This window comes from Ochotona curzoniae, unplaced genomic scaffold (genome assembly GCF_017591425.1).
Source record: "Ochotona curzoniae isolate NIBS_2020 unplaced genomic scaffold, NIBS_Ocur_1.0 patch128, whole genome shotgun sequence".
Classification (NCBI taxonomy): Eukaryota; Metazoa; Chordata; class Mammalia; order Lagomorpha; family Ochotonidae; genus Ochotona; species Ochotona curzoniae.
The window spans coordinates 3,371-27,747 of record NW_024466671.1 but is presented as its reverse complement, the minus strand read 5'-3'; the positions used below and the strand labels follow the sequence as shown (position 1 = coordinate 27,747).

Here is a 24,377-nt window from a genome sequence, read left to right as displayed (position 1 = left end):
TGGCCAGCCTCAGTCACCTGGGGTGGGACCGTCTCAGGGGCTTCCTATTTGTGGTCCCTGTGGGAATCACCAGTACACAGCCGGCCCGTGGTTCTGTCATGTGTAGCTCCTTTTACCATGTTTGTTTTGTGCCTTGTAAATGCCTTTAAATGGGGGTGAGGCAAGGCCTTTGCCCCCTTCCTCCAGGCTTGCAGGTCTGACTGGGCCTTCCGGTTCCCTGCACCTACATCCTACCTAGGGCCCACTCAGTACAGGGGTCTGATACAACTCAGGCCCTCCTGCACCTGGAGGAAGGTGAAGGGACTTGTGAGACAGCTTAGGAGTTTGGGCTCAGTGTCTTCCCTGAGAACCCAGCAGGGACTTCGTGTGAAGGTGCTGGGAAACCCGTCCTTATTCAGGAGAGTGCAGCCCAGCGGGAGGCCTGTCCTGAGCTGCTAGAGCCAGGACAGAGAGCCTTGTCTCTCCAACCCCATTGGCCACACCATTCCCTCCTCTCTCCTTCCCCTTTCCCTGCAGTCCATGAGCCTCATTGAGATCGGGAACCCTTCCCAGAGCCTGGAGAATGTCTGCCGCTGGGCCTACCTGCAGCAGAAGCCAGACACAGACCACGACGAGTACCACGATCATGCCATTTTCCTCACTCGGCAGGACTTCAGGCATGCAAGGTGAGCTGCCCTCAGGTGGGGAATCGGGGGGCAAGTGTAGTGGGAGGAGCATGGTGGAGGAGCCATTGGCTTTGCCAGATGCACCTGTGCACTTGGCCCATCCCAGGAAGGCGTGTCCAGTGAGGGTCTCTAGGCCAGTGTTGGCAATCCCACCACACCCCAGGGGTGGTGAAATGGGAAGGGACTGGGCCAAGCATCCAAGACCAGATTGGGTTTCTTCATGTGTATTTGGAGATTTCAGGAAAACAGATTTGAATACGTTTCCAACCCTTGAAAATTGAACATGCGTGGACTCTGACTGATGGTCAAAAGTTTATTAGTGGCATCAGACTTTATACACTGAGGGTCATATGGGATAAGGGAGGGAGTATTGAGCTTATCAACAAACCCATCAACCGTTTCTATGCTTTTGTTTGGAACTCCTTTTGTTTTGTATATTCCACCAAGGGTTCTCATTCACATCTGTCCACTCAACTCATATAAATGATATCCAATCAGTTATACAAAAGGTATCCATTCGGTTGTTATCATACAACTATTATCCAATCAATTGTAATCCTGTGCTCGCTGACCTTCCAGGCTCATAATGTCCTTCTACAGAAAGTCATGCATACATGGAGGAACAGAGACAGAGGGGGGAGACCTTCCATCCACTGGTTCACTCCCCAAGTGGCCACAATGGCCAGAACTGAGTCAGTCTGAAACCAGAAACCAGGAGCTTCTTTTAGGTCTCCAACACAGGTGCAAGATCCCAAGGCTTTGGGCTGTCCTCAACTGTTTTCCCAGGCCACAAGCAGGGAGCTGGATAGGAAGCAGGGCTGCCAGGATTAGAACTGGCACCCATATGGGATCCCAGCATGTGCAAGGTGAGACCTTAAGCCACTGAGCTACCACGCTGGACTTAAACAGGCTCATTTTTAACAATCAGGCTTCCGGCTCTGGAGGTGGGGATAAAGTGGTCAAACTTGTCCTTTGGTAACAAAGTGACACCCCTGAAAGGACCAGGAACCTCCAGCTGGAGGCAGAGCCTCATGGCCCAAATATCTTGTCAGGCTCCCACCTGTCAGTGTGGGCATGCTGGGGCATGGGGGACAGTCAGATTCCAACAGTGGAACACATTCAAACCAGAGCAAGAGGCTTTCCTGCCTGCACCTGCTTGCCTAACAAGAAAAGGCAAGGAGAGAAGGCACAGGGAAGGTCGGGCTGGGCTGAGAGAAGAGCAAGGACCTGGGCTGCACCCCGCCCAGCAGGGCCTCAGGGTCCCTGGGACTCTCAGCAGCAGCCAGCAGCACAGAGCTCAGGCCTTGGACACCACTGGGCTGCCTTCTCCCAGCCAAGGGGTCATGAGTATGCCCGCCTGTCTTGGTCTCTGGTGTTCCATTCCACTTGTGCCTACTCAACATTTTGTTTTGTTTTTAATTCTCCCCTGGAGCAAAAGTCTGCATGCACACAGGCAACCTGGAGAGAAGTGAAAAACATCCACAAATGAGCTGTCTCCCTCCCCCGCCCTTAACTGGGGCAGCTTGCTCCTGTCTGCTCTGCTGCAGCAAGGGGCTGGGAGGATGGCAGGGCTGGGGTGGGGGGTGGGAGTAGGGTGTCATCCATGCCCTTGAGGTTCAGAGCCATGGACTCTGGTGGGATGCAGCAAGAGGGGTTCAGAGTGAATGAAAGGCAAGGGCTGGGTGCTCAGCCAGAGAGGGAGACTCCTGTGGACTGCCTGGTGCCCTGCAGCAGGAGGGGAGTAGCCTAGGGAGCCAGCCCCAGGCGGCTCCTCGTTCTGTTAGTCCCTATTCCTCATGTGGGCTCCATGTGCACTGGGGCCACCTGACTTTGCAGCACCCCCGGTGGAAGCCTATCTGGTGATTAGTGAATCTGTAGGCATCTAAACCCTGACTATTTGAAGCATTTTAACACCTAACCACGTGAGAGAGCCAGACATGAAGTTGCTGGTTTAAGGCAACACTCCACAAATGCTCAGTCACCCAGCACCCGAAGCATGCTGGGTGGGGAGGGGGCGACTTCCTGTCTGCTTTGTTTGCCTTCTTCCTGCGGCAGACACGCAATGCCTCTTTGCAGGTGGCTGAGGGTCTGCTGAGCCTCATGGGTGTCCCGTGTGGCTATACTAGGCTCTCTGTGCCTGCTGGAACTGGGGGTGGTCACAGTGTGATCTCCCCTTATTCTTGGGATCCTCAGGGCCTGGGGACTGTGCCCCAGATCTATTGCTGGGAGGACCCACCCATTCTGTCGGTGAGGGCCTCTGCTCTTGTTACCATCACGGCAGGAACCAGACTTCCCTTCCTGCACAGGAACACAGCACTCCCTTCCCTGTGCCAGCCCCCTGGCCTTTCAGCCCCACTGAGTGCCCCCACTAGAGGGGACAGCAGCCAGCATTTCTGTGTGTGCTTCCTCTGTCCTTCCTGGCCGAATGGGAATAGCTTTAGTGAGAAGAGAGGGGATGACAGTGGTCCAGCACAGACATGACCAGGATTCCTGGTGGCCTGGAGCCAGGCCTGCTGGACCTCTTTGGTTTTCTTATTTTTTTTAATTGTTACTTTATTATAGTATTTATTATGAAGTTGAGGCGGTTGCAGATCCATGTGGGCCTCTGATTAAGATGGAGAGGATTGTGGAGTTGGGTAGGGTGGGAGTAGGAAGGTGAGTGCGACAAATGTTTCCGTGGGGGTGTGGGATATGATAGCTCCTTGCTGTCAGACCATCTCAGTCAGCTTAAGAGTCCCAGTGAAGGAAAAAATGTTCCAAGAGTGTTACTCGAGTGGTCTTGATTGTTCTGAAAAGATGTCAGATTTGATACACCAGAGGTGAGAAATTCTAAGGACTGTTGGCTGTCCCTGAGCGTCTCAGTATGCTTGCTGTAAGACCTGGCATGGTGTGTTGTTCAGCTTGCCCTTCTTTCCACCCTTTGGTGGGGTGTCCTAGTCTTTTTGCTTAGACGAGCAAACTGTCTTGTCTCTTGAATACATCTAGGTATGTTCTCTATCCTTGCATGAGAGTCAGCACTGAGGTGGCTCAGTCCTATAACATGGGCTGCACGGTCAGATCACATGATTTTCCCTGAGGTCAGGGATTGATCAAGCACAATGGTCTAGTTGGGAAACCCCTTTAGAGTCCCCACTTAAGAGGTTCTCAGACCTAGACCTCATGTGCTCTGGCTGGTGCAGGGGGCCCAGCATGCCCCCTGTGTTAACCCATACACATGCTAGCAGGTGGCCAGGCCTGGTCTCAGCCCAACTCTTCACAATGGCCTGGTGAGTGTGGTGGTCTAGTAAGGAGATTCTCTCTTTCTCTGTTTTCATTTGTTTGTTTGTTTTTAAGATTTTTTTGTTTTTGTTTTTGTTTTTGTTTTTGCCAATTCAGATATACAAAGAGGAGGAGAGAAAGAGAGGAAGATCTTTCATCTGATGATTCACTCCCCAAGTGGCCATAATCGCCAGAGCTGACCTGATCTGAAGCCAGGAGCTTCTTTTAGGTCTCCCACACGGGTTCAGGATCCCAAGGCTTTGGACTGTCCTCAAGTGCTTTCCCAGGCCACAAGCAGGGAGCTGGATAGGAAGCAGGGCTGCTGGGATTAGAATCGGTGTCTATATGGGTTCCTGGCACATTCAAGGCGAGGACTTTAGCTGCTAGGCCACCACGCCAGGCCCAAGGAGATTCTTAAGAACCACCACCATGCCTGCCCCCAGTCCCAGCTCTCATGTTCACAGGTAGGTGCTGTAGCATAGCTGGTATAATTCCAAGGGACCCCCCCCCCAGCAGGCTCAGCCCCGAGCCCTGGCTCTCTCATGTGCCATTGGGTGTCGCAGCCTAGCTGAGGAGACCCTTAAGAACCCCCACTCCAAGCTCTGACTTTTGTGTACATGCATAGATGCTATAGCCCTAACCTGACCTGTGCTGTCCTCAGCCCTGGCTCTTGTGTATACCAGCAGGTACTGTGACCTAGTCAGGCAACTCTGAAGAACCCCCACCAGGCCCACTGGGCTTGTTATTCCAGCTGGGCAATAGTGGAGGCCAGGGGAAAATCCAGAGAGGAACAGCCTGTGCAGTGGGCTCTGTTTGGGTTCAGGACAGGCCTGAGAGCAGTTCAGCAGGCTGTAGGGGTGAGGGGTCAGGGGTCATGGCAGAGACCTGTGCACAGATGGGCAGGTAAAGAAGGACCTGCTGGTGGGTCAGGAGGGAGATGGGACACATCCTCTCACAAGCAGCCCTGATGGCAGGAGCTTTCCAGGTAGGCATGATGATGCATTGGACAGGGACATGGCTCCCTTTGAGGGCTCAGCCAATTCCATTGGAGCTCTGGAGCTGGGCTGGCCAGCCTCTGCCATCCATATATGTGGGAGACCTGGATGGGGCTCCTGGCTCCTGACTTTGGCCTGGGTCAGCTCCAGGTGTTAGGAAGTCAAGCAGTGGATGGGTTTCTCATCTCTATGTCTCTTTCTCCCTTCCCCATAACTCTGTCATTGTGCCTTTCAAATAAATAAAACACATCTGTTTTGAAAAAGGAAAAATAAGACTGTCTTCAAAATTTGACTTTTAACAACAAATCTCATTTTGGACCAAACCAAGAGCAATTGTTGTACTTCATGAAGGTGACAGGCAAGATTTGGAACAGCCAATGGGTAAAGGGGCAGATGAGCGAGTTGGCCAGGCATTTCACCTTCCTTCTAAGTTGACGTGAAATGTTGACAGCATTTGAGACAACGTGAAACTCCTAAAGTAAGAATGTTGACAGCTTCAGCTTGTGAAGTGTCGCTCATCGTAAGAGCCTTTGAAAGCCGAGCTCTGACCAAGAAGACAGGACACACCCTATGAACCCTGTCAGGGAAAGGTGGCCTGTGTCCACCCTTTAGGTGACAGCACCAATGGCTTACTTAAATGATTGGTTCTAAGGAAGGGAAAAAGAGCTGCCTTCAACATGTTACACAGGGCTGGCAAGCTGCTGTGCGAAGGCCACTTCCATCTCACCAGAAGTGACCTCATGCGAAGGCAGCCACAGACCAGAGGTAGGGAGCTTCATAGGAAGTGGAGCAGCTGGGACACGAACTTGTGCCCATGGAGGGCTGGAGCTTGCAAGAGGAGAATGAGTCAATTGAGCCCTCACACCTGCCCCTGCTTTATTTACTCTGTTATTAGTGAGTTGTAAGTTAGGGTTGTATTTTACTACTAAGTTGTAAGTTAGAGTTGTAAGTGCCCTTTATTTTTAATGCTTTCTTTTAGTTTTAAGTAGTTTTTTTCTTTTTAGCAGATTCAATATAGTTTGTAGATCTAATTCTAACAATGTACATTCTAACATTCCCTTTCTTCCTCTCTCTCCCTTGTTTGGTTTGTTTTGTTTTTGAGATTAACATTACAGCAAAAAGGCATAATACTTTACCAGACAAGTTTAACCAATAAAAAGTAGAGACCCTCCTTTGGTGGGATTTTATAAATGGGTTAAGCAACGTCTCTGGAATCATGAGCTGGATGCGCTGTTGTCACTCCCCAAGTGGGTATGTGGGTAACCTTGGTCTTACAGACACTGTGAGGGGCATGCTGTGATCAGGAGGGCAGAGCCAGAGCTGGAGGGAGGCCAGCACGAGGCACCTCCTGCCTGAGCCCTTCCTCTTGGCCTTGGGAGATGGAGGGACATGAGTGCCCAGCCAGTAGCCAGACCTGACCTTGAGTGTGGGAATACCTTTCCTCATGTGCCCCTGGTGCTTTGGCACAGGGCAGGTGGCCCAGGCCTCACAGTGGGGTGGGCTGTGCGAGTAGCCTTGTTTGTGTGATTCAGGTCAAGGGCATGGCTTTTTGTCTGTTCTGCAGCATTGCTTTAAGGGACACTGCATCTGGCTGACACCTGACATCCTCAAACGGGATGGCAACTGGGGCGCCTGGACCCCATTCGGCTCTTGCTCACGCACCTGCGGCACAGGTGTGAAGTTCAGGACCCGCCAGTGTGACAACCCACCGTAAGTTGGCCCCAGTGTCTCCTCAGCGATAGCTGCAGTCCCCCACAAATCCTCGCAGGCCAGATTTACCCTGCAGGCCAGAGCAGAAGGGCAGGTCAGGTCCTGCCACCCACACAGCCTGGAAACCTGCGTTCCTGAGCTGTCAACCATCAACCCACCGTGTCCTTGGGCATGGAGGGGAGCAGGTGCACAGCTGTGGAGGACACAGGGATGGAGAGGAGGCTCTCTCAGTGCCTGGGAGACAGGGTTGGGACCTGCTACCCCAGAGTTGCCTGACAGGGAGAGAGCTTGTGGGGCTACCCTTAACCAGCCTCACCCCCGCAGGCAGACCCCTCTCCCAATCCATGTCCTTCCCCCACCCACAGCCAGCTCTTCATTCCTACCCTGCCCTGATTGCCTGAGAGCATCCCCTACCTAATCCCTTCCCTTGGCCCAGCCAGTGTAGTGTGTGCCCTTAGAGAGTGGACTGTGGGTGAAGCCAGCATCATGGCTAAATCTCTATTACACCAGCACTTCCACCTGCTCATGGGCCTCATGCTGGAGGCTCTGTGGTTATGGCTGTGTGAACACAGGAGGGTTGCTTTCTCTTATTCTGTTCCTGCTTTCTTTTTCCCTCCTTTTTTTTCTCTCTCTTTCATTTTATTTCACTTGTCTAGTGTTTTCAAGACTTCGGTTTATCTGAAAATACTAAAACTCTGGAATTTCACAGGAAATAGCATAAAACAGAGTTGTGACTTCCAAGCTGAGCGCCATCAGTGCAGCTCTAGACTCAGCTCTAGAGGGCATGCATGTTCAGCCAAGCTACACCCCCTGCAGCAGATCGCCCTGTCCACCCACTTGGGCCGTTTGACCATCTGTGATCAGGCTCTGTGCTGGACATGGGGAGCCTGAGGCATCAGCCTTCAGGGTTCCTGGATCAGAGGTTCAACCAGCAAGCTCTTCATCACAATGCCAGAATTCTGGAGCCAACTCACTTTAGGAAGAGAAAAAGTCCACATAGCATATGGCTTGCAGGGTTCAAGTCCAAGATGGCACTACCCCATTGGTTTGGCCTCTGGTGCAGGCAGCAGGTGGCAGTGGAGGTGGGAGGAAGCAGAGGCTGGTCTCTGTGAGAACCAGAGGCTTGGCCTCAAGGATGGGAAGCCTTCCCACAGAGCCCTGCTAAAAAGGTGAGGTTTCCACCTTCTGAATCTACAACCTCAGATTTGAATTCCTATCTGAGTCTGGGGACCAAATCATATCCAGACCACAGCAGAAGTCAAGTTCATCTTAGCCTTACAGGATCTGAAGGCCAGAGCTCAGCAGTGGTCAGCTTTCCCTCAGAATACCTTGCGTGGGGCCAGCTCCCAAGCTTGTCCACGGAACCCTCTCTGCTCATGCTCACTCCTTCCTGTCTGGAGGCCCCAAGCTACTACCCTGGATAGGAGCTGAGGCAGGAAGGAGGCCCTTGCATTCTCACAAACTCTTAAGGACATTTTAAAATTTAGTTATTATTTATAAGAGATGAATAGGGAGAGATCTCCCATCTGCTGGTTCACTCCCCAGATGCCCACAATAGCCAAGGCTGGGCCAGGCTGCAGGCAAAGGCTGGGACCACCCTCTGGGACCTCCCTGTTCCACAAATGGCACCCCAAGTGCTGGCTACCCGGTGGCTCCCAGCGGCAGGTCTTATATTTTTTTCCCCTGCAGCCCAGCCAATGGTGGCCGCACCTGCTCAGGCCTTGCCTACGACTTCCAGCTCTGCAACCGTCAGGACTGCCCAGGCACCCTGGCCGACTTCCGCGAGGAACAGTGCCAACAGTGGGACCTGTACTTTGAGCATGGTGATGGCCAGCACCACTGGCTACCCCACGAGCACTGGGATGGTGAGACCAGGGACAGCAGGGGCTCAGCATCTGGGCTGGTGCAAGTCCAGCTGGGGCCTGCACCCTTCTATACTTCAGGACCCACAGGGCCTGCTGCTGGGGGTGGGTGGGTGGGACTTAGGTTCCAAACAAGGTAGCAATCCCAGGCAAGCCAGAGCAAGGCCAGAGAGGCCAAGCAGGACTGAAGTCCGCCGTCGCCACCTGGTGGGCAGGACTGGAGGTGCAGGACTGGGCCGGCCGGGAATGAAGAGCTGGTTCAGCAGGGATCCCTGGGATGGGACACAGGTGTTGCTTAGGAAAACACACCCTAAGGCGTCTGTGGCTTCACAGGACAGAAAAACCTGGGAGCTGCAGCCGTGACATGTCTTATGCAGCCATCACTCGGCTGCAAGGCTGCACCAGTGCAGAGACCCATTGGGGACAGAGGCGCTGCATTTGCACACCCTGTGTGCCTTCTGCTGTTAGCAGGCACCACTGGAACAGAGGTTCTTGTCTTCCTGTAAGAGAGAAGTCAGACGTGAGGCAGAAGTAGTGAGGTGTAGTGGGGTAGGACATCTGTCAGCACTGGTGGGCCCTGCTCAGGGTGGATCTGAGAGACAGACAGGGAGTGAGAGCAGCCACTCAGACCACGAAGAGCAAGGTCACAGCTTGATGGAGCATGTGGACCTGACAGGCCAGGCAGCCAGGCTGGCAGCTCAGGAAGGCACCAAGCTCACAGGGAGCACTGGGGCTGCAGCTTAGCTGTGAACAGAGATGCAGATTTTGCTGCCAGGGTTCCTGACAGGGTCCCCTTAGTGTGGGTGCTGTAAGCCAGCAGGCACAGGAACCCTCCTTCCCAGCTCCCGGCTAATGCCATGCCATCTCCCTCCAGCCAAGGAACGTTGTCACCTCTACTGCGAGTCCAAGGAGACCGGGGAGGTGGTGTCCATGAAGCGCATGGTGCACGACGGCACACGCTGCTCCTACAAGGACGCCTTCAGCCTTTGCGTGCGCGGGGACTGCAGGGTGAGTACCCTGCGGTCAGGGTGGGCTGGCCACAGGGAGTTGAGCTCAAGGCCATGACTGGGAGTGTGCATTTGCCTGAGCACCCGGGTGTCCAGCCAGGCTCAACCTGCACCAGGGCAGGGCTGTGTACAGGAGCACAGTGGGAGGCAGTGGGGTTGGCCGGATACAGGGGTAAGGAAGAGCCTGGGCCAGGTTCAGTGTCTGGAGAACCTGGGCCACATTCTCTACCCCCAGCCCTCAAAAAACTGCAAAACTAAGCAGGCACCCTTTTGGGATCCTTTAAATAATACTTTAGAAAAGGTAGGAAGCTGTATTGTGGGATGCCAAGCCCCGGCCTGGCTGAGGGCTGGGGAAACTGGCTGGATGTACGTGGGTCAGGTGAGTCAGATAAAGACAGTGTTGGGCTATATACTTAAGAGGGGTTGCTTTGCATGTGGAAAGTGTGTTCATGAGAAGAATGTTAAGCTGTCTAAACAGCAAAGTGCAGGCCAAGGGACGGACACACACACACACACACTCTCTCTCTCTCTCTCTCTCTCTCTCACTCACTCAGTGCTGGCCCTCAGTAGGGGGCGCCGTTAGCAGTAGAAGCAGCTGTCCATGGTTCTGAACCTGGGTGTGCTAATTCACCATCTCATGGGCATGACTGCAACCTCACCTCTGATCCGGACAACAGAAGCAGAGGAGGTCAAATGTCCTAATACCCTCTTGGGAACCTAACATGAGTGAACACCAGGTAGCTGTTGGGGGATCATCTAAACCCAATGGCTTTAAACAGGGCCTGTGGCATCTGCAGATTATATTTCTGTGCTGTTCCCCACAAAGATGTACCATGAAAGTCATAATACAGGAAGCAGAATGCATCAGGAAGGCCGTGTGAGAAGGTTACCATGATCCCCGGCAGGTCACAGAAAGATGGAGAGAGAAGAGGTGTGCCGACCTGCCCCAGGTGTGGCACACACGGCAGTGGCTTGGTGAAGCAGGCATGAGCGAGGCCGACAGGGTCCATGCTTCGGTGAATTCAGAACGCATCACCGCATGCAGGTTGTAAAACCTCTGTACAGTAGGGAGGGGCTGATGGACAGGACTGTATCACAGACAGAAAAGCCAGACCTCGTTAGCTCCCCACTGCCCCCAACCCTACCCCCAGGGGATAGTCACCCGCTAGCACTGCAACATCTTCCACCCCAGTTATTCTCTGCACCATCAGCCCTTTCAGAATTAAAGGGAAGAGCTGGTAGGCTAGCAGCATCATTTACCCTTCACAGCCTCATCTGCCTGGTGTTCCTGCCTACCTGAGTGAGGCCAGCTGCATGATGCTGGATGTTGAATGGCACCTGCATCATCAGGGGCTTTTCCAAGGATGAGATGTTGTCCCTGGGAACCCAGAGAGGGCTGCATTGCCTGGCAAGAGCAACGCCAGTAACTGCCTTATCTGTTGCCAGACAATATCCCTCCAAACTTCCAGAAAAAGGGATGCCAGGCTGCTGCTGCAGCTTGCCAGCACTGCTGGACGCAGAGCTTGGCTGTTCTCTGTCCCTTGTGACCCACTCTGTGCCTCTCAGCAGGAAACCCCAGAACCACTGTGGCTTCTCTTAGCATGCTGTACTTCCCTTCCCTCCTCTTCCCCATCTTCTTGCAGCCTGTCCAGTTGCCTGGTAGGACCCTTGTTAGAAAGAGCTCACAATTCCAGGCATAATTCATAAGCCAGACTCTGTGTGCACACCAGGATGCACCATCTTGACAGCTGCCAAGAATTCTACCCAAACACGAGTTCCCAAGATCTGCAGGGTAATGTCTGGGGCCAGGTCCTAGCCAGCCAGCTACCCTGTGCTTAGAGAGCAACATCAGGTCCATTGCTGTTACAAACAGTGTTTAGGGAGCACACTGTGGGGGTGCACAGACAGGGGTGATGCCTGTGCTCCCAGGCTGGGCCCACCATGCTGCCTCCTTTTGGTAGATGGGTTTTTCTCTAGAACCACCCATGTGAACACAAGCGTGCTCCTTGTACGGAATGCTTTTACCCTGCTCACTTCCAAAAGTGAATGAAAAAGCTGAAAACCAAAGATTGCGAACTTGAGCCCCTACAGAGGAGCTGCTCTTAGCTTTGTCAGGGTCTAGAGCCCCCCTACCCACCGTGGTCCTGGTAAGACCAGCACCAGAACACACAGTGCCAGGAGGAAGAGTTTCTCCTAATTGGTGCAGGAAGATTGCTAAGGGAGAATTAGCACCGAGCTTCCTGGCAGCCAAGAGGAAGGGGGGAATCTGTGATGCCATCAAGCACTCTGAGGGTGGTCAGTGGGCACAGACTAGCCCCAAAGAGGGATTTTCCTTGTTGAGCCTCGCAGTGGACACTGCTAGGACCATGGAAAATCAAATCACTTCAGTATGCTGTTGCCTCCCCCAGGTGGCCTGGAGCAGAGCATCGCCTTTCCTCTGGACAGAATAATTCTAGTGCAGGTGTGGCGGTGTTGAGTGGACTGGCCAGGGAGTGGACCTTAGGGTAGGAGCCTCTGAAGCCAGGCCTCTGCTGTACAGTGCCAGAGCAAGGGTGTCCCCTGAAGGCCTGCTGTGTCCTAACCCTTGGACCTCTGGGCCTGCAAGGGGGCATCATTCAGGTCACACTCCCGGAAGACGGCTAGCAGGCTTTGTCTTCCTCCTGAAACCAGAGCCTGATTTTCCCCCCCTGATAGTGGGCAAAGGGGTAACTGGTGCCAGGTCACAGGCAGGTGCTAGGGCGAGGAGAGGGTGTGCAGGTTACTCACAGCCTGCTTCCCCTGCAGAAGGTGGGCTGTGATGGGGTGATCGGCTCCAGCAAGCAGGAGGACAAGTGTGGTGTGTGCGGAGGAGACAACACCTGGTGCAAGGTGGTTAAGGGCACGTTCACACGCTCCCCCAAGAGGCACGGTGAGTCCCGCCCCTGGGTCAGTCCTGTCCTGGCAGAGGTGGGGGAGTGGAGAGCAAAGGGAGAGGGCCCCAGGTGACAGGGCAGAGAACAGACCTTAGGAAGCTCTACTGGAGTTCTGCCTTGCAGCAGGCTCCTCCCCAGCTGGCTTTCAGCAGCACTTCCCTGGGCTGCTAGGTGACCTGGAAGCATGGAAGGTCTGACTTCTCTGGCGCCTTGGGTGGGGCTAGGTGCTACGGGTCCCTTGCCAGGGGAGACAGGCTCTGGGGTGGGTTTCTGTCTTTGCCTCTTGCATTGTTGTCACCACTGTCCAGACTTGGGCACCATGTGAGTGAAGAGGTTTATTTGGATGTGACCTGGGTTCCCACAGGGCCTAGACCACATGAGGTGGAGAGGGTTGGTACTGAGTGGTAGAGGGCCCCCAGGCCCTGACCTGACTGACTCCCACCAGGTCCCTGTAGGTCCCACTACTTCCTAACTACCACCACCACCAGCAGCAGCACACAGGGCCCTTCCAGATGTGCTCAAACCACACTCATGCCTGGGGCTGTGCCTCCACCAGGCCTCAGCTCTTTGCACAGGCCAGCAGCTACCAACTGCATCCCTCTGGGCCTCCGTCAGCCCACCTCTGAAATGGGGAGAAGCCACTTTAGTTGACCTCTTTGAGAATAAAGTGATAGAGTGACCACGTGGACCTCATCCTGTACCCGGTGCTGGTCCAGGTCCTAAAGACAGGGGCTGTGGGCTGGCCTTAGTACAGCCCTACCAGAGGTTGGATGTCTGATGACACGTGCAGAGCAAGTGGCTGAGAATTACACAGGTCACGTGGAGTACCCAGAGCCTCCCTCCTAAACATGGCAGCTCTGAATCCCTGCCTGGAGGAATGCAGCCTGGACTCCCCACTGTGTTTCCAGTGGAAGAGGCCAGTGGGGTGTCTGGGTCTGAAGACAAGCAGAGGGGCTGGAGCCACTCTCCCTTTGGCCCCTCTCCTGGTGGGTGGTCAGAGCCCACAGTGGGTGGGTGGGGCTTGCCGACTTCTCACTGGGCTTTGTCCTCCTGTACTTGCACCAAGGCTACATCAAGATGTTTGAGATCCCTGCGGGAGCCAGGCACCTGCTCATCCAGGAGGCAGACGCCACCAGCCACCACCTGGGTGAGTCTCGGGTTCTAGACAGCTCAGCCTGTGGAGGAAGCAAAGTGTGGGGACCAGCTGAGTGGTGCATCGCAGACCCAGGCAGCCCTGCTCACCTGCTGGCCCAGAATTCCTGGAGCCTCTGCCTTCAATGAGGCCAGGATCTGGGACCTGAGTGTCAAGGCACGAAGGCATGGAGAGCTCCTCATGGCACACACAGCAGTCCCAGGGCGCCGAGGCCAGCCTGGGGAGAGCTTCCATGCTCTACTCTGGTTGTCACCCGTTTCCTTTTAAATTCCGAAGATTCTGGCTGACACGGGGCTTCCTGGCACTATGGACAGCATGGCTGTTTCAACAACGGCTTTAACAACCTCCCCCATGCCAATCCTGCCTGTGAGCTGGTGTACTCCACCTCAGTGGGGCCTCCTCCCTCAACCCCCAACCAAGTGTTAGTCCCTCTCTTATCCCTACTGCCCTGGGCCAGGGTCTTCCAAACTGTGACCTTGAATCAATTCCCGTCCCCCCCCACCCCCCCGCGCACACACCCACAAATAAAAGAAGCAGCTCTCAGCACCTGAGCTTCCGGGTCAGCCACTCGAATGCTTAATGTTACATCATTTTTCTATCAAGAAAAGGCTTGTTTGCTTAAGTTTTCACTGACAAAATGCTTCTCTGTTGTTGCAGTTTCCAGGTATTTTCATTTTTTAAAACAGAATATGGTGGAAAGCGGGCTGCTGGCACTGATCCCTTTTTTGAGGGCCTGAGGCTGTCTCCACACTTTCTAAACAATGGCGTCTACAGCGCCACGAGTATCTCTGTTCCTTTGTTGTCTGTGTGGGGTCACTGGGTCAGGGAGCATGGACGTTCGGGGGTTCTGCTGCCTCTCCAAGGCCTCGCCAGCAGGCACCATCCCTGAGCCCTGGGTGTGAGAGCTGCAGTCAAAGGGCTTGCTTTCCTGTTCTTCCCAACACAGCCCTCTGAGAGCCGCTGGCTGAAGTGTCTGCACAAGGACTCCCCGGAACTGGAGCTGGGAGGAGGAGTGTGTTTCCATGGACAGTCCTCATCCGACATGGAGGAGTCAGACCCTCCCTTCAGTCAGGAGCTGCCCAGCAAAAGGTGCCAGGCTGTACCCAGTGCCCTCCAGGAGGCTCAGGTGGGGACTGATGAGACAGGCGCTGCTTGCTGACACAGGGATGCTTGCTGAACTCTGTGAGCAGCTCACACAGTGACATCAAGGGGTAGGGGCTTAGGGGTGTTGACCGGGGCAGGAGGTTTACACTGGCGAAGCAGATACTGCAGACTGCACAGGAGCTCAGCTCTCTGCAGACACCGCCTGAGGCACCATGGGAGGTAGATGGACCAGCCGTGGGGCAGAGCTGCCTGGCAAGCACAGGACAGCCCATCTGCCATTGGGCTGCAGCTGAGTGGCTGCATGGAGGCTCCCTACCTCCTGTGGCCAGCCAGGTTGCCAGGGAGGCTGCGGGGCACTGTGCTGGCAGGACTGGACTATTGACAGCACTTTCCTCCCACCAGGAAATGGAGCCCGAGTCGGCCCAGCTGTTGCACAAACGTGACATCCCAGACTTGGGCACTCCCAGGGGCACCTGGCCACCCCAGAAGGTTGGTGATAGGGAATATTGCTTCCACTTTGCTCCCAGTGATCACCAAGCACACACAGAACTGTTGAAGTATGAGTTTTACCCCCCAAAGCTCAGCTTCCTGTTCTTGCCTGTGTGGAGCCTCCTTTCTCTGCCTGCTCCCTTCGCTCCCTGCTCATCTCATGAAATTAACTCAGCCAAAAGGGCATCGTGACACCCTGGGGTCCACTGAGGTTGGCCTGGCCTTTCTGCACACCCTGCCACCCTTGCCCTCTCCAGGCTCATGCTCCCTTGCTGAAGGCATTCAGTCACTTGGTGTGTGTTCCTGCTCCCAGGAACCCAACAGGCCCCACTGCACATTTAGTGCTGCAAAACTCAGATCTTGCTTTATGCTGTCATCAGTGTGTAAAGAGCCCTGCCAGAGGCCTGCTGACAGGGGTCACCTTAGCATAGATCTGCCACGGCCAACTTCACCTCATGCAGGCCTCCAGCTGGAAGCCAGAAGGCCAAGTTCAGATTCTGGTGTTGTCAGGAGTAGCTTTGAGACCTAAGTCAGCTTGTGGCTCTGAATCTCCCAGTGACAGCAGAGCCTTGCAGTTCCTGTGTGTGATGTTCTTGTCAAGTCTGTTTTGTCTTGCCCTCTTTCTCATTGTCTGGGATGCAGAGTTGCAGCGACCCACTCTGAGGTCCTGTGAAGTGGTAAGCCTAACTGTCAGGACATCTTTGGTTGCTAAGCAGGAGCCACAGCAGGGGTCAGGGGGTCCTGGCCAGACTAGGTCCCAACATGTGGCCTTAAACAAGCTCCTTGTCCATGGAGCCCCAAAAGATATCCCGGCACCTTCCACGTGCAGGGAGGGAGGGGCTGAGGCCTGAGGGGAGCTCCCTGACTTTCCAGGATGTCTGCTGGGGCACACTCTATCCTCCTGGAGGGTCTGCCATAACTATGAGTGGTCTCGCTGTCTGACCCCTTGCCCACACAGATGTCTGGACAATGTGGTCAATGAGCAGAGTACTTCCCCACCAGTGCCACACCTCCATGCCTTGCTGACCAGTGGAGACGAGCCTCCCACACAGACAGACATCTTTGACCTCCTCAAAGCCTCCTATGAGGTCAGCACTCAGTGGGGAGGTTTGGGGGGTGACAGCCCTGCACCCCATGGCTGTGCATTGTCTCACCTAATCATCCCCACCTGCCTGCAGAAATTCAGCATCCTGCGGGCCAGCGACACTGAGCAGATGCGGTTTAAACAGGCTGAGAGTGATCCAGTGCTTGGAGGACACAGCCAAGAGGAGCGTGGTATGTGGGCGTGGGGGGCTTCCACTCAGGCCTGTCTGTGGGGCAGGACGCACACTCCCCTGCTGCCTCACCACCAGTGTCAGCATTAGGATGTGTGGGACCAGGCAGGGGCATGGCGGGGAGAGGACATGGTCGTTTTATTCTGCTCCCAGATGGGCCAGTGGGAAGCCTGTCTGAAGCCCCGTTCCCCCAAGGCATAGCACCCTCTGTCTCCCAAGCTCTGCCACATGTCCCTTCCCCTCGCCCCGAGCATCCCACAGCTGCCCTCTGAGCACCTGCGTGCCGTGCCTCTGCCTCCAGCCTTCATCCTCCGCATCCCTGGATGGGTGCAGGTGCCCCTGCCACAGGATCTACTCATGGTCTCTTGACTGCCAACCTCGTTCCCACTTCCCCAGTGCCCCCCACAAACCTTTCAGACACTCTGAGGTCACAAGTGACAGAAACGGATGGCTCCAGCTGACTGAGAGCAGCTGGCTGGTGGTTTCAGGACCCCTTCCCAAGAGCTGGCAGCTGGGTCACAGCAGAGGTCCAGACAGGAGGAACTAAACAATGTCCCATGTCCCCCACTCTCAGCCCACTAGGGCACAGACCTCAGGGAGCTTGCACTGAGTGGCAGGCTGGGTGATGAGAGGCCAACAGGGCAAGGCCCTGCCCTCAGTGGGATGGCCGACTTGCCACACTGAGGGGCAGCTCGTGCCTTTGCCCTGGTCCCTGTGACAATCTGTCTCCTGCTGCAACAGGCACTTGAGAGTCCCTCAGCCCAGCCTGTCTCTTTCTTCTAGGTCCGAGCCATACCTGGGGACACTGGCTTCTCCACAGAAGAGCTGGAAGACCTTTACATGGTGTTTAAGGTAAGAGCCGAGAACAAGGACAGGACCTGTAACTGTGACCTTGTCTTCCTAGAGCATCCTCAGCACAGAGGTTCCTGCTGGAAGAGAAGGGGTTTGGAAGCATCCGTGCATGCACTTGCTGTGAAGTCGCAGTGGTAGAAGTTAAGCCTTGTTGGAGTTTAGGCAGAACACTCCCTTAGAAAGCACAAGGCAGCTTACAGCAGAAGTTCATGGGCTCAAGGAACTGCAGAGTTGAGGGAGACAGTGTCAGGCCTGGCTGGATCCAGGGACTCAGATGCAGTGTTGTACACTCTCTCACCGTCTGATGTTCTCTGAACTGCGCTTCCTGCAGAGTCCATGGCTGTCTGTAGCTCCAGGGACACGCTATCCCCTCAGTAGCCCCAGGACAAGGGAACCTTTCTTCCAAATGATCAGACTGACTCAAGTTAGGCACTGGATTCAAGTTAGGTTGGCGTTGACTGTTAGGCAAAAAGGAAAAAAAATTAAGATTTATAGTCTAGTGGCTAAAGTCCTCACATTGTATGCACTGGGATCCTATGTGGGTGCTGGTTTATATCCTGACTGTTCCACTTCCCTTCGAGCTCCCTGCTTCTGGCTTGGGAAAAGCAATCAAGGATGGCCCAAGGCCTTGGGACCCTGCAGCCACATGGGAGACATGGAACAAGCTCCTGGCTCCTGCCTTCAGATCAGCTTAGCTCCAGCCAGGGAACCAATGGATGGAAGATCTTCTTCTCTCTTTCCTTCTCTCTGGTAAATCTGCCTTTCTATTTTAAAGATATACACATCTTAAAACTATGCTCCAAAACAAAAGTGAGTGCCTCCAGGGGCCTGACCCTGCCTTGGCCTTTTCCCATGGCATCCCTGGCCAGTCTGTCCTTCCCTCCCTTGTGGGGCTGGGGCAGCTGGCCGCAGGGAAGGCTGAGCTGGCCTGGCGATACTCTGAGGAAGCCTGGGACTGGCTCCCGGGCCCTCTGCTGCTGTGAGGAGGTCCTGTCCCAGCCCCCTGGAGCCTGCACCGTCCTGGGGAGCCCCTCTCATCATTCCCTCCTCCTGCCTTCTCCCACAGGCGGGATGTACCACGGGGACATGACTGAAAAGCTCAAGGTGCTCTACAAGCTGCACCTTCCCCCAGGTGAGCACGTGCCCCCACACCCCTGGATTGTATGAGGCACTGATTGCACTTTAACCTGAAAGACACTGGGTGTTTACACACTCACCTAAGAATCAGAAAGTAGCAAATAATCCAAGCCAGTCAGCCTTAAAACTGCCACACGGGTCATGGTGGCAGGGGGAGGGTGGCCAGGATGGTCAGGCCAGTCCAGCGGGAAAGGGCAGGTGCGGTCTGCCCAGGAGCTGGGATGCTTGCTCTAGGTGAGACTCTCACTCTACCCATCTCGGAGTGCAGCCCTAAACTCTGAGGAAGCCGAGTCAGCCCTGGAGGCCACCCACTATTTCACGGAAGACAGCTCCTCAGAAGTGAGTGGCTCCCTGAGGCTTCCAGCTGGGGGGCTGGGGGCATTGGGGTGTCCTGAGAGGGGTCTCAAGCTGGGGCCCACCCTGGCTTCCTGCAGCCAGGTGTCCCTGTGGGCAGGCAGTGATCTCACTCCTGTTTCTCTTGTGTCTGTCTTCTTGGATCTCGGCTCCTCCTCCCTCTGCCCTCCTGCTCCTATGCTGTCCTCCCAGCATCTCCTCTGGCCTCTGATCTGGATCTTTCCCTGCCCTCGGAGGCTCAAGGTCAGACCCGGAGCACAGGAAGGCTCCCTTGGCTTTGGGTGGCAGCATCCCCTCACACCCCCATCCCCACTCCTGTCCCAAGGCCCCCAGGCCTGGTGGACTCTACCACTGGCACGTGTGTCCTGCTGTGGGGTGGTTAGTAGGTGAGGACATGCACAGGGCCATGGGTCAGCATAGGCAGAGGAAGGAAAAGCAGGGGTGGTCACTGCAACCGCGGGAAACAGACCACAGGGACCAGGGGAAGCCGGGCAGGGTGGGGCAGATGCTCTCCTCAGAAAGCACAAAGAGAAGAAATACGGATGTTGAGCCGTTAGAACCCATCCTTATCCTCACGCTGCATTTAAAGTGTAAAGCACAAGCTGCCAAGTGCCTCCTGGACCCCAGGACTTGATGACACGGCTGGCGACCACTCTGTGCTGTGACGTCATATGGCAGGCCCAAAGGGGAAACAAATAGTGTGTGTGTCGAAGGACCCACAGGTTCTGCTGACCGTGAAGGCTTAGCTCACGGACCCGGAGGGCCTTGGCTTCCAGTAACAGGCCAAAGCAGCAGGTGTGCTTCCTGTTACACATGGACCCTGGGCAACCTGGGACGCTTTAAGCTTGTGCTGTGTGCTTCTGGGTGAAGAACCCTGACCTCAGACCCCACAGCACCCCAGGCCCTGCACTGTCACCCATGCTCACTGAGGCAGTTGAGGGCTGGGCTACTTCTGTCCTCGCCTGTCTTCTGGCAGCAGGCCTGGGAGACCAGGGCAGCTTGTTCCTCCCCAGGTTCATGTTCACACGTGAACCGCACAGTGTGGTCCTCCTCCAGCAGATGTGCTGAGCACAGGGTTCATGTCTGTCAAGTTCCTTCCCTCCTGGTGTAGCTGTCATAGGTGTGATCCCACACACGTGACCTTTTCCTAACGAAACCACAGGATTCATCAGTTCTCAGGCTTGTCCATCACACCGCATTGCTGTTTGCATATAGGGGAGACTTGTAGTCCTCTGGAAAAAGAAAACAAAGAAGCAAACACGGAGTGGGATACAGCTGCTGCTGCTTTCATTGATCAAGTGGGGAAATGCCCAGGCCCTCCTTGACGGTGGTACCGGAGGGCAGAGCCCAGGGTCAGGCCAAAGCAGGAGGCTCCGTGCAGGGAACCAGAACCCGGGGCTGCTCCCGCACAAGCACGGGCTGGACCTCGGCAGAGGTGGGCTGCAGTCCCAGCTGGAGAAGAATGTGCTCCATGTTGTTATTTCCTGGTTGGCAGAGGCACTACCACAGGAAGATCGGGAAGGAAGCAGAAGTGAGGATACCCAAGAAAAGCGAGGAGTTACAGGCCATTCTCCCCTGACGGCCAGTCAGGGTCTCAGGGCTGAGGTCTGGGGTTTCATGTGGGCTGTGTCCATCCCCAGTCACTTTTGCAAAGCTCCCCCACTGCCTGGCGCCCAGTTGACAGGCATGCCCTGAAGGTCAGTGACCTTGGCTGGAGGCCCTGCTGTCCCCTGTGATGCCTGGTGTCCCCTGTGAAGCTCTCAGCTCCTCAGGCCAACCTCTCACAGCCTCAGGACCATCCTCATCCCATTGAGCCATCCCTTCTTCAGGGCATTCTCCCCATCAGCACCTCCCCAGATGCAGGTGCTTTGTAACAGGGCCCATCCCACCCCTTGACCCCAAGCTCAAGCCCTCTTTCTGTCGTGACAGACCGAGAGTAATGTCTTTTCCTCCTGACTCACAGAGGAGAAGGGGACCAGCCACCCAGACTACTGACACTACCTTCGCATGTGGGCCAAGGAGAGAGAGGCTCAGAAGGAGACCATCAAGGATCTGCCCAAAATGAACCAGGTGGGCCAGGCTGGAGGCTGCAGCAGACACCTCTGCAGAACCCTGAGGGACACCGGGGCCCAGCATGCCATGTCAGCACCACGCCCCAGGGTCCACACAGGGTGGCACTCATCACTCACTAGCTCACTTCAGTGCCCAGGAGTCCCAGTGAGGATTCTGGAAAGTCAGGAGCTTGTTGCTCAGGGGCCATTTGCACAGGGACCACTTGTTCAGGTGGAGGGACAGTGGTAGGTCTGAGCAGCCCTGGGGAAGGTTACCCCACAGCTGCTTCCTCACACTCCCTGCCCAGGCACCCTGTGCACACAGGCTTGTCTGCTCTCCACTTCCTGCTCTCTGGGGACAGCAGCTTCTTTGTCTTCCCAAGGGTCTCCCAGCAGGAAGGGGCAACCCATGGGTTCAGCTGCAGAAAGTAGCCAGAGGCAGTCCCTGAACTACAGCCTGCCCTTAGTGCTTGGGCTGGGCTGGCCCTGGCTATGCCCAGAGGGGCCCTGTGAGCCTAAGCCTTCTGCAGCCTGAGGAATGGGTGGTCTCACCCCTCTCTCAGGCCAGGATGTGGTTTAGAGACCCAAGACCACCCTCACCCCCTCAGCAGCACCCTCTGGGAGCTTCCCTGAAGGTCAGAGTTGAAGTCGCTTTCACCCAAGAGCTAGAAGGCCAAGGGTGAGGCCAGACCCCAGGGAGGAAGCCATGGTCAAGGCCGGGTTCACACAGCCATGCATCTCCAACAGCAGAACCACATGTCGGAGCAGAGAGCCCAGCTCAGAGCTGCTGTCCACTGCAGGGGGAGAGCCCGTCAGGGCAGTGACTGCTTAGGTCCCTCCCGACTCTGAGCCTCCACATTCCCGTGTGTGAAGTAAGACTAGAGCACTGGTCTGGCATCGATAAACAGGACCACATCCTGGCACCAGTCCCAGTGGCCAGCAGCATGCGTGGAGTGAACACCAGGGCCATCTTACCATCTCCTTGTTCTGCCTTCCCCCTTGATTGGAGCAATTCATTGAGCTGTGCAAGACGCTATACAACATGTTCAGTGAGGACCCCCTGGCGCAGGACTTGTACCACGCCATTGCCACAGTGGCCAGCCTCCTCCGCATCGGCGAAGTGGGGAAGTTCTTCAGTCCCAGTGTCAAGAAGCCCATGGGTGGCACTGCCCAGCAGGGACCAGGGCAGTTCCACCGAGGATGAGTCCCCACTACCAGCAAGGGAAACCCCTCAGGCTCAGTACAGGAGCTCCAGCCGCCAGCCATGGGGCATCCCCAGTCACCAGCAAGGGAACCCCTCAGAACCCAGTACAGGAGTGCCAGCCACGGGGGACCCTCAGTCACCTGCAAGGGAATCCCATCAGGACCCAGTACAGGAATGCCAGCCGACAGCCACGGGGGACCCCTGGACCAAAGCTGGTGGAGACACCCACCTTGGAAAAGTGCCACAGGAGAGACAGACGGTGGTAGAGGGGGGCAGTGGAGAGGGGCAGGGCTCACCCTCCCAGCTCCCGTCTGATGATGAAACCAAATACAACATATCCATGTCCTCCTACTCAGTGGTCAGCATGGGCTCCCTGCAGTGTGAGAACCCCACAGCCACTGCCCGCATTGGGAACACCATGGACGCAGACTGGTGCATCTCCTTCAAGCAGATCCTGGCCTCCATCCTGCCGGAGTCTGTGCTGGTCAACTTCTTTGAGAAAAGGGTGGACATTGGACTCAAGATGAAGGACCAGAGGAAAGTAGAGAGACAGTTGAGTGCCTCCAGTGAGCACGAGCCATCTGTTGCTCTGGGCTGAGCCCCTTGGCTGAGTGATTCTGGCCAAGGCCTCTGTCCCTCCCTCCTTCCCTTTGCAGTTTCTCATTAAAGACACAGCCCTCCTGCTCCCCCTTGGAAGCAGTGAGTTGTAAGTGAAAGGAAGGCTGATCCAACACAGCTGTCTTAGAAAGAGTCTCTGGGTCTGCATCCCCTAGCACAGGCCAATCCTGGGAACCAAGAATAAGTGGCAGCTCCTCCATTCCTCTCTGCCTGTGGCCTAGGAAGGCAGGAGAGGACAGCCCAAAGCCTTGAGACCCTGCACCCACGTAGGAGACTTGGAAGAAGCTCCTGCCTTCTGGCTTTGCATTGGCTCAGCTCTGGATATTGCGGCACTTGTTGAATAATCCAGTGCTCTCACTAGGGGAGTGAATCATCAGATGGCAGATCTTCCCCTCTGTCTCTCCTCCTCTCTGTATATCTGACTTTCCAATAAATAAATAAATAGTTTTTTAAAAGAAAAGAAAATCATGATTATTTTACATTGTTGATCATTATTTATGGTTAATAGTATTTATACTTATCTTTAACCTGAAAATAGGAAAGCAAATGAGAAATGACTCAAAACAGTAAGGAAATCTAATACAGTGGGTGCAAACAAAACTAACACAATCTCCACAAGTTAATCTGCCTTTTATATAACAAACAACTAGTTACATGGAAGACCCAGAAGAGCTCATGGCTTCAGCCGGCTTGCCTGGCACAGCTGCTGCAGCCAGATGGGAAAGGAAGCAGCAGATGGTAATCTGTGTCTCTCTTCTTCTGTCACTCTGCCTGGTAAAGCCACAAAACAGCAGCTTTGAGCTCTGTCTCACTCAGCCTTTCCAGAAGTAGTCATTTCTGGAAATCTGCAGATATGGCTCTGGCACAATGGCTCAACTGGCTAATCCTTCACCTCCAACTGTAGCATCCAAGTGGGTGCTAGTTCATGTTCCACCTGATTCACTTGCCATCTAGCTTCAGGCTAATGGCTTGGGAATGCAGTAGAGGATGGCCCATAGCCTGGGGCCCCTGCACCCATGTGGGAGACCTGCAGGAGGCTCCTGGCTCTAGACTGGTTCAGTTCTAGCCATTGCAGCCATTTGGGGAGTAAGCAATGGATGGAGGAGCTTTGTCTCTTCTCTCTAGAAATCTGATTTTCCAATAAAGTAAACTTTAAAAAAACCTGCATATGCGTAACCACTGGAAAGGAACTCACTGGGGAGCAAGTGAGAGATGGTATGGCGTGTAAGATCTCTACAACTGTATGCTTCTGTCTGCCATCTATTAAATGATGAAACAGTTTGATCTTTCCAGAGCTCAGCATTCTAGGCTCTGTAAGAGGGAAATGCTCCTTAAATTAGGGGCTCTTGCAAAGAAATGGGAGAATGCCTGTGATGCAGATCTACAGCTGCGTTATCCTCCTCTGGGTTCGAATCCTTTTTCAGAGTTGAAAATGACCATGAGAACTGCACTACATTATCCACGTGCAGCAACTTAAAGATGCAAATAATTTCCATTCCATCAACTCTCAGAATACACTGAATTTGGGAAGTAATACATGGGCTCAGCTCAGGCCGTTGCTATTTGCGGAGTGCACCAGTGGAATTTCTCTCTCTCCTCTAGGAAACTTGTTTTTCAAATAAAAATAAAGTGGCTTTAAAAAAGATGTATTTCTTTTTGGCCCGGTGTGATAGCATAGTGATTAAAGTCCTCACCTTGCGCGTACAGAGATCCCATATGGTCGCTGGTTCTA

The 24,377-nt window shown here is 54.6% G+C and overlaps 2 protein-coding genes across 2 annotated transcripts; both read left to right on the top strand.

The window, feature by feature from the left end:
• Window positions 1–516: 516 nt before the first annotated feature.
• On the top strand, window positions 517–13,690 carry LOC121166336 (A disintegrin and metalloproteinase with thrombospondin motifs 2-like; the record flags this gene model as incomplete). Its single annotated transcript, XM_040995485.1, has 7 exons — window positions 517–665; window positions 5,607–5,683; window positions 6,451–6,628; window positions 8,318–8,493; window positions 9,365–9,498; window positions 12,282–12,405; window positions 13,476–13,690. Coding segments are annotated over 7 exons (1,053 nt in total), but the record flags the coding sequence as incomplete, so codon positions are not given.
• Window positions 13,691–14,392: 702 nt separating this feature from the next.
• Window positions 14,393–22,748, top strand: LOC121166337 (TBC1 domain family member 9B-like). The gene is given in 13 exon segments (XM_040995486.1): window positions 14,393–14,458; window positions 14,509–14,651; window positions 15,069–15,155; window positions 16,114–16,243; window positions 16,334–16,380; window positions 16,382–16,430; window positions 17,213–17,309; window positions 18,348–18,413; window positions 18,687–18,757; window positions 20,270–20,329; window positions 20,738–20,842; window positions 21,833–21,996; window positions 22,133–22,748. Coding segments are annotated over 13 exon segments (1,578 nt in total). The 3' UTR covers window positions 22,626–22,748.
• Window positions 22,749–24,377: the final 1,629 nt, after the last annotated feature.